Source organism: Pongo pygmaeus, chromosome 5 (assembly GCF_028885625.2).
Source record: "Pongo pygmaeus isolate AG05252 chromosome 5, NHGRI_mPonPyg2-v2.0_pri, whole genome shotgun sequence".
Taxonomy (NCBI): Eukaryota; Metazoa; Chordata; class Mammalia; order Primates; family Hominidae; genus Pongo; species Pongo pygmaeus.
Window position 1 is genome coordinate 81,741,109 of NC_072378.2, and position 16,206 is coordinate 81,757,314.

The 16,206-nt window shown below is 41.5% G+C and overlaps 1 protein-coding gene across 3 annotated transcripts in view; it reads right to left on the reverse strand.

The window, feature by feature from the left end:
- The window catches only part of IBTK (inhibitor of Bruton tyrosine kinase), a 77,988-nt gene extending 61,984 nt beyond the window's left edge, over nucleotides 1-16,004 (reverse strand). For 2 of the 3 annotated variants that reach the window (XM_063666355.1, XM_054491086.2), the window contains exons 1-3: nucleotides 15,310-16,004; nucleotides 7,606-8,283; nucleotides 1,695-1,791 (exon numbers count right to left, since the gene is read on the reverse strand). In XM_063666355.1, coding sequence (XP_063522425.1) covers nucleotides 1,695-1,791; nucleotides 7,606-7,926 — 418 coding nt within the window. In that variant the 5' untranslated portion in view covers nucleotides 7,927-8,283; nucleotides 15,310-16,004. The remainder of the gene's footprint in view (nucleotides 1-1,694; nucleotides 1,792-7,605; nucleotides 8,284-15,309) is intronic. The other variant, XM_054491088.2, reaches the window with a different exon arrangement.
- Between the last annotated feature and the right edge of the window lie 202 nt (nucleotides 16,005-16,206).

Consider the following 16,206-nt stretch of genomic DNA (forward strand, 5'->3'; position numbering starts at 1 on the left):
CCACACAGACAAAGGTTCTAAATGCAGCAAATGTGATATTACTCTTTGTACAGGAACATTAACTTTCAATACTTTGTTTTTCATAGACACGAAATCACACTAGTGATTAGGGTAAAGCCCATTAAACAGGAATACAAATCACAGCTAAGTTCATGACATAAATCTTCATTTTTATTTTAGAAAATGATAAAGTCTTAGAATGGAATTATCACTGTTACCTGCAATGCAGTATCCAGGGTAGAAACAGAAATACAGAATGTGTCCTTACTCAGCTTGCTCACTAGTTAAATGCAAACTATACAGTGCCCCAATTAAATCTTTTCTTTTCTGCCAATTCCCACTTCCAAATCTCAAAGAGCAAACAAACTGGAGGGATAAGTGAAACTGAGAATGTGTGAATAAAAAAATAATTGGAGCCGGGCACAGTGTCTCACGCCTGTAATCCCAGCACTTTGAGAGGCCGAGGCGGGAGGATCACTTGAGTCCAAGAGTTCCAGATTACCCTGGTCAATGTGGCAAAACCTCATCTCTATAAAAAAATATAAAAATTGGCAGCACGCAGTGGCTCATGCCTGTAATCCCAGCACTTTGGGAGACCGAGGCAGACGGATTACCTGAGGTGAGGAGTTCAAGACCTGACCAACATAAAGAAACCGCATCTCTACTAAAAATACAAAATTAGCCGGGCGTGGTGGCTCATGCCTGTAATCTCAGCTACTCAGGAGGCTGAGAGAAGAGAGCCTCTCAGCTTGAACCCGGGAGGCGGAGATTGCAGTGAGCCAAGATCACGCCATTGCACTCTAGCCTGGGCAATAAGAGGGAAACTGTCTCAAAAAAAAAAAAAAAAAATTAACTGGGCATGGTGGCATGGGTCTATACTCCCAGCTACTTGGAGGGCTGAAGTGAGAGGATGGCTTAAGCTCAGAAGGTTGAAGCTGCAATGAGCCATGTTCATGCCACTGCACTCCAGCCTGACTGACAAAGCGAGACCCTATCTCAACAACAACCACAAAAATAATGATAATTTCCAGAGACCCTATCTCAAAAATAACAAAAGGAATAAAAATTTCCATTCCTTTTTCCTTCTACCTCAATGCTGATGTTACTTTCTGAGTATATATCAATTACTTTACAGTAGTTACAATTATAACAGTCTCCCATTTTAGATTGTACTTTTATATAGACATAAATATGGATTGAAATTTTAAAATACAAAATAAAATTGTTCTGAATATGAAACAAAAAATATCCAACATATACCAAAGTAAAATTTCTTTGCAGATAGCCACACACAAATAAATTTCCCCACTACTTTAAGAAGAATAAAATTTCATTAAAATTTTCTAAGCTAAGCTGCACCTTAATGGAATACATTTGTAAATTTTTTTTTTTTTTTTTTTTTTTGAGACGAAGTCTAGCTCTATCATCCAGGCTGGTGTGCAGTGGCAAGATCTCAACTCACTGCAACCTCTGCCTCCCAGATTCAAGCAATACTCTTGCCTCAGCCTCTAAGATTGCCTAGAGGACCTAGGATTGCCTGTAGCTAGGATTGTATTTTTAGTAGAGATGGGGTTGTACCATGTTGGTCAGGCTCGAACTCCTGACCTCAAGTGATCCGCCTGCCTCGGTCTACCAAACTGCTGGGATTACAGGTGTGAGCCGCAGCGCCCAGCCCATTTGTGAAGTTTTCTTACCAGTATTCTTGAATACTACATGAGTTGGTCTATCCTTCATTACAAGATCCAAAGCTGACAAGCCTTCTTTATCTTGAATATACAGACTAACACCATGCTAAAACAAACAAACAAAAAAATACATAAATACATATATATATATTATCAATTACCTACAATCAGTAACTTCCTATTTATTTATTTTTTTTTGAGACAGAATTTCGCTCTTGTTGCCCAGGCTGGAGTGGTGCAATGGCGCAATCTCGGCTCACCACAACCTCCACCTCCCAGGTTCAAGCAATTCTCTTGCCTCAGCCTCCCAAGTAGCTGGGATTACAGGCATCCACCACCATGCCCAGCTAATTTTGTATTTTTAGTAGAGACGGGGTTTCTCCATGTTGGTCAGGATGGTCTCGACCTCCTGACCTCAGGTGATCCACCTGCTTTGGCCTCCCAAAGTGCTGGGATTACAGGCTGAGCCACCACACCTAGTGGACTTCCCATTCTTATGTATCAAAAAGTCAGATAATCAACCCCGTAAATACACTGAAAAAAAATTTAATAACAATTATCTCTCATATTCACACACATTTTTCTCTCATATACTGCAGAGAATAATTTTAAAAATCACATATCTGACTCTTGCTGGAATAAGGAAAGGATCAGAAAATGTGAAGAAATAAAAAATTAACATTTTAAATAGAAATTAACTACATGTGAAGTTTTTTTTGCAGTGGGGAAGGAATCTGGCCTTGTCGCCCAGACTGGAGTGCAATGGCACGATCTCAGCTCACTGCAACCTCCGCCTCCCAGGTTCAAACAATTCTCCTGACTCAGCCTCCCGAGTAGCTGGGATTACAGGTGCCCGCCACCATACCCGGCTAATTTTTGTATTTTTAGTACAGATGGGGTTTCACCACGTTGGCCAGGCTGGCCTCGAACTCCTGACCTCATGATCAGCCCGCCTCAGCCTCCCAAAGTGCTGCGATAACAGGTGTGAGCCACCGTTCCCGGCCATGTGAACATTTTTGATGATAAAGCATTTCTGATACCCCTTTAATACCCCATAAATACACTGTCCCTACAAGTCCCTAGCTCTGGGTTGTGTCGTGTGGGAGTGCATGTGAACATAAACATTTAACTCTTTTTGCATTTGAGGAGCCATACTCTGCTGGGCGCAGTGGCTCATGACTATAATCCCAGCACTTTGGGAGGTGGGCGGATGAATCACCTGAGGTCAGGAGTTCAACGTCAGCCTGGCCAACATGGTGAAACCCATCTCTAGTAAAAATACAAAAATTAGTCAGGTGTGGTGGTGCATGCCTATAATCCCAGCTACCTGGGAGGCTGAGGCAGGAGAATCACCTGAACCCAGGACACAGAGGTTGCAGTGAGCTGAGATTGCGCCACTGCACTCCAGCCTGGGCAACAAGAGCGAAACTCCATCTCAAAAAAACAAAAAAAAATTATCCGGGGAAGGAGAGACATAAAATTTCAAATCAGTTTATTATATTTAGTTTATACTTACTCTATTTTAGTTTGAGGAATTTTTTCTTATTTATAATTTGACAGTTAATTGTTTATGACCTGTTTATTCTGCGAGGTATCTGATATCCCTTCAATATATTTTGTTTATGTTACCATAGTTGGTTCCAGTTGCATGCAAAAAGAACTCTAATACATCAATATTTATCAAGCATGTTCCCATTTGTTCATTAATTTTTGTTGTTATTGTTTTTTTTTTTTTGAGACGGAGTCTCGCTCTGTCACCCAGGCTGGAGTGCAGTGGCGTGATCTCGGCTCACTGCAACCTCCATCTCCTGGGTTCAGGCAATTCTTCTGCCTCAGCCTCCCCAGTAGCTGGGATTACAAGCATGTGCCACCATGCCCAGCTACTTTTTGTATTTTTAGTAGAGATGAGGTTTTGTCATGTTGCCCAGGCTGGTTTCGAACTCCTGACCTCAGCTGATCTGCCCGCCTCGGCCTCCCAAAGTGCTATAATTACAGGTGTGTGCCACTGTGCCCGGCCATTGTTCATTAATTTAATTGCTTGGTTTTGGTTTATCTCCCTCTAGTAGAATAAAAACTTAAACAAAGAAGGGATTCTGTCTTGTTCACTGCAATATCCCTAGCACCTGGATTACTGCCTGGCACATATCAGGCACTCAAAAAATATTTGTTCCAAATACCTCACAGACAGTATATTATTTAATCCATATAACCTATGATTCTGTTAAGTCTTCTATTTACAAATGGGAAAAATTAAAGCAAGTTCTTCCAGAATAGTAAGTAAACCACCAGTATAAAAGAGCAATGGTTTAGCAACAACAGATACAGCAGGACTCCACAAGCATAAACAGTCTTTACCAGCCATGCATCCTGTCATGGAATCAAGAAGCCCCAAAAAAGCTGCATAAGATAATCTGTCTCTATTCCAGCTTTTTGTAGGCAACAAGTTTCTGCTAAGGTTTTATATCTTTGGCAATAAGAAACTGACAATTTACTGTGCAATTTACAAATGTTATAGCTGTAAAGTTTTATCAAATGCAAATTCATTAAAATGTGTGTGGTTTCTTCCTGATAATCCGTAATACCTGAAGTGCTACAGCTGGCATCAGAGACAGAACTGACATGAAGACACTTATCACTGCACCCCTTCCAATTAAAGAAGTGTTGGAAGGTCAAAGTAAAAAAATATGCTGAACAAAAGCAGACAGCCTACCAACATGAGAAGGCTGAATGGTTAATACAGGATTTAGGGGAAAACCATCAGTGGAATACATCCACTGTTATATATCTATCACTGATCAGCAGGGCTCTGATGCCAATAAGACAGTCAAGCTAAGGGCAAGGTGGCAACGGCACAATTTCCTGGCTTCTATTAGCCAAGGTGGTTAGAGTGATTGAGGAATTCGATAGGGCAATAAAATCTCACAGGGAGGAAAGGACCAAAATTCAGTCCAGACCATAACTATTTCAAACTGTAGCCCTAAATGCTAACACCTAAATGGCAACCCCTAGGATGGCAGGAAACCCAAACCCAGGGACCTTCTCAAACTCAACAGGGTTGGCAGTCATCCAACTTTCCAGCAGAAACTGAAAAAAAAAGCCAAGGTTTTACAGGTGGAAAAGGGTAAGAATGCAGCTGATAGATGCTTTAACTCTTACTAACCTAGCTTTCCCTATAATGACAATAAGGGAATTAAACAGATACCCTAAGGTTTCAGATATAAGAGGAATCTGCTCTACCGTTAACAAACTTAAAAATGCTTTTCTTCATGGATAGTCCCTGGGGAAAAAAAAAAAAGGAAAGTGCTATTATTATTCTCTTTTTATAGATAAAACTGAAGTTCAAGATTTAATAATTTGTCCACGATGATCCAGTAAGAAATAGTAGCAGCAGCAGCAGCAGCAGCAGCAGCAGTAGTAGTAGAATATAGTTCTAGTAGTAGTAGTAGTAGTAGTAGTAGTAGTAGTAGTAGTAGTAATAGTAGAAGATCAGTAGGGAGTTTAACTCCACCAAAGAATATTTTACTATTACTATATAATACAAATTATTCTGATCAGTAAATGTGACTACATAAAAGCCACTACAGAAATATTTTTTAAGTCAAAATTAAATGAAGACACTGAAGGTAAGCTTCTTAATTTGACCAGAAGTTCCTTAAGGTCCAGAACTGCTTTTTTCTTTTCCAGGTCCTCCACAAACATGACAAAATCCCTATACAAAAAAAAATTGTTAAATTTAAGGCTGGACATGGTGGCTCACGCCTGTAATCCCTGCACTTTGGGAGGCTGACGCACGTGGATCACTTGAGATTAGGAGTTCAAGACCAGCCTGGCCAACATGGGGAAACCCCATCTCTACTAAAAATACAAAAATAAGCCGGGCATGGTGGCACATGCCTGTAATCTCAGGTACTGGGAAGGCTGGGGCAAGAGAACTGCTTGAACCTGGGAGGTGGAGGTTGCAGTGAGCAGAGATCACACCACTGCACTCCAGCCTGGGTGACAAAGCGAGACTTCGTCTCAAAAAAAAAATAAAATAAATAAAATAAAATAAAATTTAAAACTCATGAGTTCTGATAGTGAGTTTCTAATTTGCATTCATTAGCAAAATGACATTGGAGTGTATCTGAAAACCTTTATTATTTGCCTATTCAATACAACACACCTAATCTACTAGAAAGAAAATTTTATATAAACAATTTTAATGATTTTTTTTTTTTGAGACAGTCTTCCTCGGTTGCCCAGGCTGAAGTACAGTGGTGCGATCTCAGCTTACAGCAACCGCCGCCTCCCGGGTTCAAGTGATTTTCCTGCCTCAGCCTCCCAAGTAGCTAGGATTACAGGTGTGTGCCACCACACCCAGCTAATAATTTTCGTATTTTTAGAAGAGACAGGGCTTCACCATGTTGGCCAGGCTGGTCTTGAACTCCTGATCTCAGGTGATCCACCTGCCTTTGCCTCCAAGAGTGCCGAGATTACAGGCATGAGCCACCGCGCCTGGCCATCAATTTCTTTTTTTGAGACAGTCTCACTCTGTCGCCTAGGCTGGAGTGCAGTGACACAATCTTGGCAAACTGCAACCTCCGCCTCCTGGGCTCAACTGATTCTCATGCCTCAGCCTCCCAAGTAGCTAAGACTACAAACACATGCCACTACACCCGGCTAATTTTTGTATTTTTAGTAGAGATGGCGTTTTACTATGTTGGCCAGGCTTGTGTTGAACTCATAACCTCAAGTGATCGGCCCACCTCGGCCTCCAAAGTGCTAGGATTACAGCATGAGCCACCACACCTGGCCTCATCAGTTTCTTTAGCGCTTATAAACACCGTATGCTAACTAAACAAGAAATGAAACATACTACTCAAAAACACAATTCCTAAATAATGTTCAACAACTAGTGCCCTTTTAAAGTTAATAGGACGGGTGTGGTGGCTCATGCCTGTAATCCCAGCACTTTGGGAGGCTGAGGTGGGTGGATCACGAGGTCAGGAGATCGAGACCATCCTGGCTAACACAGTGAAACCCCATCTCTACTAAAAAAATACAAAAAATTAGCCGGGTGTGGTGGTGGGCACCTATAGTCCTAGCTACTTGGGAGGCTGAGGCAGAAGAATGGTGTGAACTCGGGAGGTGGAGCTTGCAGTGAGCCGAGATCAGGGGCCACTGCACTACAGTCTGGGTGACAGAGCGAGACTCCATCTCAAAAAAAAATAAAATAAAATAATGTTAATAATATAGTTACTTAAGAATAAATCATTTTAAAATACTAAAAGATATTGTTACAAAAATACTAATTGAGATGCCATTAGACTGGGGCAGCTCTAGCACTTTAAGTTCATCTGTAAGTAAACAGACAGCCAGTAAACAGTAAAATGAAACTAGAGTCTTTACCAATCAGAAACCACCAACTAACCTCTAACTAGGGTCTTTCCACTCTAACCAATTAAATATATTTTCTTTGTCTTTCTTCTGCATTGGCCTATAAAAGCTCACTGCTCAGGCTGCAGCACAGCATTCTGAGCCTCTTCTGGTTCTGAATGCTGCCCGATTCATAAATCATTCTTTGTGCAAATAAATTTTGCTTACTTAATGTAAAGTATTTCTTTTAATAATGTATAATACTCATTAAATGATGTATGGGATTTAGTTCAAAATATTATGAGATGTACAAATAACACAAAATTGGCCAACAGTTCATTATATATAGTAAGCTTTGATAAATGTTTAAAATTTTACATCACAAAAAAGTTAAATAAAAGGATATATGGAGTTTTAACTGCAAAGATCAGTTACAGTAGTAAGAGATAGCAAACAAGTAAGAAAAAATGCAAATATTTTCCAAAAAGCATGTAGGATGTATGAAAATGATTAAGAAAAACATATTCTGGACTAAATACATTTAAAATAAACAAATGACACTTACCTTCAATAGAGACCAAACACAATCAATATGTCCATAAAAAATGCTTCTGTGCAATGCTGTCCATCCAGACTCTTTGTCTTTCACCAACAGATCCACTCCTTTCTGAATAAGCCATTCTAACACTCCTTTCTTTCCACAGGAGGAAACAAGGTGGAGGGCATTCCTGCCAAAAACATCCTTGATAGTTGCAGCATTGTAACAATGACTGGAGAGAAAGGCCTTAATCTGGTTTTCGCTCCCCTTTGTTACCACAGAAAGGACATCCAAAGCATGCTTCAGGGATCGACACTTCGATGTGCAGTCAGGCATGGGTGAATTCATCCTAATTGTTTTTATACCACTTACTTTGGAATCGTGAAAACTAATTTTAAAAAATGAAAAAGCCAGGACACAAAGGTGCTACTGAGGAAGTTACCGAGAATAAATTACCTTTTTAGGATAATTTAAATCCTCATGACAATAGTATAAAACTATATATCTTTATACAATTTTTTGGCACTTAAATCAAAAAAATTATAAATAGCTCTATAAAGTTCATATCAAATACAAGTTCTTCATTTAAAAAAATTCCACAGTTTATAAATTATTCCTGGAGTCAAGCACCAAGGGGGAGTGCGGAGGGGAACTCCCCCTCCACACTGTCTGATCCTTTTAAATATCCATAATTGCAAGGGTGACCTATAAGAGAAAGAGAAGAGACAATAAAAATTCAAAATCTGTCTCTCGCTCTCCTTGAGTACTTTAGAACACAACTACCTCCATATTTAGATGCCCTTAACCCATTTATGCTTAGTGTTCCATTACTGGAACACTAAGCTTGCGGGAGTTATTTACATCCTAATGCTCAAGGTCATCGCCAAGGTCTGATTTTTCACAAAAAACATTTGCAACCTCTGGCATAAATGGGTTAATTCCTTTTTTTTTCTTAAATCTATCGACCTCTCATATTTATGGTACCTATATTTTTATCTGTCATCCTTACTCCATTTTTCCACTCTCATGTTTAAAGTTAACCCATATTGGTTGTACTCTGGAGTTTCTCTCTTTCTTTCCAGTCCTTCATTCTTTCTATGCTGTATTTTTACACTCTACTAGTTATGTCCCCACAAGCTATGAATATGCTTAAATCTCCCATCTTTCTAAGAATCCCATCCCAAACCTATACCCCCTAAAACTATATCATCACCACCAACACAACAATAACCAACACTTTCATCAGTTATTCCGTTTTTACTAAGTACCCAGGCACTGTGTAAATATTGTTACCTCTGCCTGAAAAGTCCTTCATCACATGAAGAGATGATAATTAAACAAAGGTATTAAAACAACTGGATAGCTATCTTTAAAAAACAACTTTAGATACTGTACTTACTTTATATCTTATACCAATATAAATTCTAGATGGTTCAAAGACAAACAAAAAAATGAAACTACAAAAGCACTGGATGAAAATACAAAAGACTCTTTTTATAATCACAAAGTACAAAACACCTTTCTAAGTAGGATCTGAAATCCAAAAGTCATAAAAGATTAATTCAATAGTTTAAAAATTACATTAAAAAGTTTAAAGACAAAAGGAGAAAAATTTGCCTCAATATATATGGTCTTTTAGATCTTCCTTAATGTGTAGTCTTTGGGAGCAGAGAAAATCGGCTATAAGAAGACTATTTAGAAGGACATACAAGAGTTTACTATATGTATAGGGAAAACTTCCATGCATCAGAGGGAAGTATGAAATATTCTAAATCTGTATTTTTCCACTCTCACTTCATACCACACCAAGAGTCAGAAATCTGAGATCTAACTAGTTTTCTGATCTTAACTACTTTGATTTCTCCACCTGGAAACTAGATGATTATAATCCTCTCTATTAGGCTGGTACAAAAGTAGTTGCAGATTTTGCTAGTAAAAGTAATGGCAATGGCCAGGCGCAGTGGCTTACACCTGTAATCCCAGCACTTTGGGAGGCTGAGGCGCGCAGATCACCTGAGGTCGGGAGTTTGAGACCAGCCTGACCAACACGGAGAAACCCAATCTCTACTAAAAACACAAAATTAGCCAGGCGTGGTGGCACATGCCTGTAATCCCAGCTACTCGGGAGGCTGAGGCAGAAGAATCGCTTGAACCCAGGAGGCAGAGTTTGTGGTGAACCAAGATCACACCATTGCACTCCAGCCTGGGCAACAAGAGCAAAACTCTGTATCAAAAAAAAAAAAAAAAATTAATGGCAATTACTTTTAAGAATCCAATCCCAAACCTATACCCCCTAAAACTATATCACCACCACCAACACAACAACCAACCCTCTAAAAGTAATGGCAATTATTTTTAATGGCAAAACCCGCAATTACTTTTGCACCAACTTAATAGCTCCAGATCTGTTCTACTAATCTATACATTCTGTAATTTGATATAGTCCTCATAAAAATCATTTCCCCCTTAAAACGTTGATTTGAACAACAACAACAAAAAGAACAAGATAAAACAAATAAAAATGTGTTTGGGGGCCAGGCATGGTGGCTCACGTCTGTAATCCCAGCACTTTGGGAGGCCGGGGTGGGCAGACCATGAGGTCAAGAGATCAAGACAATCCTGGCCAAGACGGTGAAACCCCGTCTCTACTAAAAATACAAAAATCAGCTGGGCGCACTCCTGTAATCCCAGCTACTTGGGAGGCTGAGGCAGGAGAAACGCTTGAACCCAGGAGGTGGAGGCTGCAGTGAGCGGAGATCGCGCCACTGCACTCCAGCCTGGTGACAAAGCGAGACTCTGTCTCAAAAACAAAACAAAACAAAACAAAACAAAACAAAAGCTGGGCACAGTGGCTCATGCCTGTAAACCCAGCACTTTGGGAGGCCAAGGCGGGCGGATCACGAGGCCAGGAGATCGAGACCATCCTGGCTAACACGGTGATACCCCATCTCTACTAAAAATACAAAAATTAGCTGGGCGCACGCCTGTAATCCCAGCTACTTGGGAGACTGAGGCAGGAGAAACGCTTGAACCCAGAAGGTGCAGGCTGCAGTGAGCCGAGATCCCGCCACTGCACTCCAGCCTGATGACAAAGCAAGACTCCGTCTCAAAAACAAAACAAAAGCCGGGCACGGTGGCTCATGCCTGTAATCCCAGCACTTTGGGAGGCCGAAGCGGGCGGATCACGAGGTCAGGATATCGAGACCATCCTGGCTAACACGGTGAAACCCCGTCTCTACTAAAAAAATACAAAAAATTAGCCGGGTGTGGTGGCGGGCGCCTGTAGTCCCACCTACTTGGGAGGCTGAGGCAGGAGAATGGCGTGAACCCGGGAGGCGGAGCTTGCAGTGAGCCAAGATCGTGCCACTGCACTCCAGCCTGGGCGACAGAGAGACTCTGTCTCAAAAAAAAAAAAAAAAAAAAAAAGTGGTAGCAAAGAGAAAAAAAGGTACCAATCGTCAAGTACTTTTATTTAAAAGGTTAAAAATGGAAAGCATGATACAGTAGTTCCTCATTATCCATTTGCTTTCTATGGTTTCTATTACCCACAATCAAACACAGTCCAAAAATATTAAATGAAAATTTTGGAAATAAACAATTTATGTTTTAAATTGCATGCCATTCTGAGCAGTATGATGAAATCTCATAGTGTCCCACTCCAAACCACTCCACCTCACCTGAGACATGAATCATACATTTGTCCAGCGTTGCCATACTGTACATGCTACCAACTCGATAGTCACTGAGTAGCCCTCTTGGTTAGCAAATTGTAAAAACATAGCATATATAGGGTTCAGTACTCTCTGTAGTTTCAGGCATCCACTGGGGGTTTTAGAATGTGTCCTTGGATAAGTAGGGACCATTTATTGTATGTGGCAAAATAGTTCATCCAGTTAATTTCATTATTTTAAAGCTCTAAAATCCCACCACGTTTGTATTTTCAGTGTATGCATAATACCTGGAAGGAACTACTTATTGGTGAATCACTCAAACCTTACATTAAAGAATTAAGATACAACAGAAAAGAATTCCCTAATTCATTAGTATATATAATGTAAACATTTAAAGGGGAAAAAAAGAATGTTAAAAAGTCATTCCATACTATCATATAGAGAAAGCAGCACCTACAGAATACTATGAACATAAACATGGAAGCGATTAAGAGCTAGGATTTCTTAGAGTTTTACATATATAGATTCGAATATAGCAATGTCAGCTGTTATCAGTTATATAACTAAAAAATGACATAATCTCTCCAAGTCGTTTCTTCACCTGAAAATAGAAACAATCCACAGACTTCACAGGGTTACTATAATGATAAATGAAACTACCTAACATGGTACCTGGCACTAAATATGCATTCAACAAATAATAGTTTTCATTACTATTGTTTCTTCAGTCATAAAAAGGTAATAAATTTTAATTCCAAAATTCATGTTTGAGCTTCATTATCACTGTTACCACTTCTCCAAAGAAACCATTATTGCTAAAGTTACTAATGACTTTCAAATTACCAAACACTTTTAGATATTTTCAATTCTTACTTGCCTTCCCTGCTTTTATGTCTTTAAAACCTCATTCCCTTAAGGAGTCAAAAAGAGATCCAGGAAGGGCAGGAAGTCGCAGAAACATTTAAGCATGGGCTCTCTCTCTTAACCACTTCTTCCTAGGGCATTATCGCTTCCCCTGTCCTTCAAACTGGCCTTCTCTCAAATGATCCTCAGTCCTCTACTTCATATTCTCCCTGATAGCTTCAATCCTTTTCATGCTTTTAGCTCTACTGTACACATGATTATAAATCCCCAAATCTGTCTCTTGCCCTAAACTCCAGGCCCATATTTCCAATGCCTATTGTACTTCTTATCTATGCATTCAAAAACTGCTTAATGAAGGGGAAGAAAGCAAAGGAAATAAGCATTTAAAGACCTAATACATACAGAATGCTTTACATCAGACCAGTCAAGTAAACCACCCAAATCATACCACCAAGAAAAGAGGGAGTCAGACTTCAAATACAGATCTGTTTAATGATGAGGTCCATGCTATTTCTGCTACGCTACACTGTCTCCTTCAGCGCATCCACAGTAGGTCACAAGGCATTGGGAATACAAAAATAATTAGGACCTAAATATTTTAGATAAAATAAAATACAGGTTCATGGATAATAGGTGGATGCACAGCTAGTTTAACATATGTACTAACTGAACAAAACTTATGATCTATTACACAGTTCCTATTATCAAAGGGTCACAGTTTGGTAGAAGAGAGTAATTTTATTTAGGCAAGTAACTAAAACATATAATTATAAACCTACGGTCAAGATAAAACAAGTGACACGTAGGAACGGGGAGTGCAGAAGAGGGGTCCAGGGAAGACTTTCTACAGGAGATATATAAACTATGTATAAACTAAGACTTAAAAGATGAGTACTGGCCAGGCACAGTGGCTCATGCCTGTAGTCCCAACACTTTGGGAGGCTGAGGCAGGCAAATCACTTGAGCCCAGGACTTTGAAATCAGCCTGGGCAACATAGTGAAACCCGTCTCTACAAAAAAAAATACAAAAATTAGATGTAGTGGCACATCCCTGTAGTCCCAACTACTCTGGAGGCTGAGGTGGGAGGATCACTTAAAACTGGTCAGTCAAGGCTGCAGAGAGCCAAGATCATGCAACTGCACTCCAGCCTGAGCTACTGAGCGAGACTCCTTCTAAAAAAAAAAAAAAGAGTACCATATGCGTTGGCCTGATAAATTCTGGGTGAGAGCACATTTGAAGCAGAAGGGATAGTAAATATAAAAGAACTAGAATCATCTTGGTCCATTCCAAAATTTCTAAATAATTCAGAAGACAGAAAGAAGTGAGGCCTAACATACACACAAGGATAGACAGGATTTTGAACAGCCTTATGTGCCTTTCCTTAGACATTAAAAAAAAAAGGGCAGGCAATCCAAAGACTTAGGATCTTGAATTGACAAGATGTGGTGGTAATTCCCAGGTTTCTGGCTTGGAGAACAGATAGGGAAACTAGAAAGAAGAGTAAGGGGTCAATACTTTGGAAGTGAGTAAAGCAAAACAAAACTAAACAACGGAACAAACACACAAAAATTATAGGTGAAATTTTGTTTTATACATTATACATAGTGCTCTACATAAATATAATCCTTATTTCAGCCTTATTATTGCCCCTGTAAATATGATCACTTTCATTTTCTGATGAGGAAATTCATGTGAAAGTTTAAAAAAGCCTACCTAAAATAATACCGACAGAAAAGTACTCTTGATCCTACCTATTCTATGCTACCAAACTGCTCTCCCAAAAGGCAGTTAGAAAAATTTCAATTAAACTAGTATAGTGTAGTAGAAAAAAGTACCATGGAATTTAATTCAAAATAATTGAATTCAAAAGCAGTTTGGTAGGGCAGCTGGAGACTCAAGCGATTCTGCCTCAGCCTCCCGAGTAGCTGGGATTACAGGCACACATCACCATGCCTGGCTAATTTTTTTGTATTTTTGGTAGAGACGGGGCTTCACCATGTTGGCCTCGAACTCCTGACCTCAAGTGATCCGCCCACCTTGGCCTCCCAGACTGCTGGGATTACAGGCATCTTTTTTTTTTTTTTTTTTTTTTTTTTTTGAGATGGTGCCACACTCAGTTGCCCAGGATGGAGTGCAGTGGCGCGATCTCGGCTCACGGCAACCTCCACCTCCCGGGTTCAAGCAATTCTCAGCCTCCCCAGTAGCTGGGATTACAGGTGTGAGCCACCGCGCCCGGCCTAAAAAATTTCTTGAAGTAAACTCTGGTTTGACTAAAGCTTCTGCAAATATTTGCAAATGTAATCATTTTTAGAAATCAGTTTTGTCCTCATCTACCTTGCCTCAATTTCTAAAACAAAGAAAAATCAAGGAATTCAAAATACAAAATGAGAAATGATCAAGAGGAGGCTGGCAAGCCTGTGAATTTACACCACTTAATGGGCACTGAAACACTACTACTCATAAAAGTCATATCCTTTCAGTATTTCTGATAAATTTCAAATGGCCTACTTCGAGGCATAAGTTAAAAGGTGCTACATGAATCTCTGGCTAACACAGTCAAGTTTTATGAACCACGTTGGATAACAGGAGTCAAGGACGGCCTATGTTACCTAATTCGCAGCTGAACTAAAACTCTTTGAGCCAGACAGCTCTGCCTGTTACAAAAACAAAAGGCCTGTCTTCTCTGTCTCTCTCAACCCCACCCTCCAAAAAGAATCAGTTCCTTTTTACGTAGCAGTCAATGTCCACTTATCAGATTTCACGACCTGCTTCCCGAGAGTCAGTATCCCCAGGGTGGACTCAAACTTGTGACTCCAGGAAGGGGATAAGGAACATGAGCGCCCATAGGAATGGCTTCAAATCCAAGACTCGAAGGAAAGTGACACTACACAACTATCACAACTAGGAATGCAATGTCGCTGGAGGGCGTGTCCGGCAGGACGGGAGCGTAACGCATCGCCGGGACAAGCCATTCATTAGCTGAGGGGGGCGGTAGGGACCCTGGCCACTCGGCCCTCTCCGCGCCGCCTCGCGCGAAGCCCGGCAGCCTCGGGGCCACAGAGTCCCCTCCCCACGGTCCCCCCGCGGCGCCGTCCGCAGCCACCCGCACCCTCCAGAAGGCGAATACTCTCCCCTTGCCCCCGGGCTGAAGGGAAGCCGCACCGCACGGTCGGGCAGCGCCAAGCCCTCCCTCACCAGTCGCTAGATGAAACTGCGCGGGTGGATTCCGCAGGGTCCACATAGAGCCACACAGGGACTCATCCTCAGTGAAGGCAATAAGAGAAACCGAACGGCGCCAGAGGGGCCAGTCCCCAGACCGGGTCGGTTCGGCAGGCGGCTGCAATACAGCCGCTACTACAGAAATCGAGAACTGGGATGTGGAGGAAGGGCCCGAACGGGCGGGTCTCAGTAATAAGGTGGGCGCTGGTTGGCTGGGGCTCCTGTATGTCTCTTGATGATTGGCTGATGCCTGCCCAGAAGGTTTCGCGTGGCAGCACCTCTGCCATGGCCTTTTCCCTGGCGCCCCAAAGGAGCTTGACCTCGCAGGTCTTGGGGCCGCTGACTCAGGCCAGGGGCGGGGAAAAGAAAAAGGCCGCAGCGGGGGACTCTAGGCCAACAATGGTGATGGGAGTGCCCCTTTCCAGGCCAGCCATCTCCTAGTTAGAAACGTCTCTCCAGGCAGCTGGAGACTCTGAGGGGAGGCTAAACCCGAGTGGAGAAGGAGACCTGGCAGGATGCCTTGGACACCCGGTCACTACGCAGCAGCAGAAGCCAACTTCATAGGCGTCCTGCACAGAAGAGTTTCCTCTCATGGCCTTAGCAGTGGGGTTACGGCAAAGCCAAAGGTGTAGTCTCCGTAAACCCAGCCTCACCCCTCTCTGGATCGCCATACACCCGGATTATCTGGCAGTCACTCCCTTGGTCAGAAGGCGTCACTGCCCTCTTAGATCACCACCGTAGGACTAGCTGCCGACCCGGGTCACGCCACTTAGTGCCTGACACCAGGCTTACACTAGGCTTTTTCCACTTGAACTCTGAATCTAAAGGCCATTTAGAAAGTGGTCGAGTGAAAAATGCTAGGAGGGACAGTAG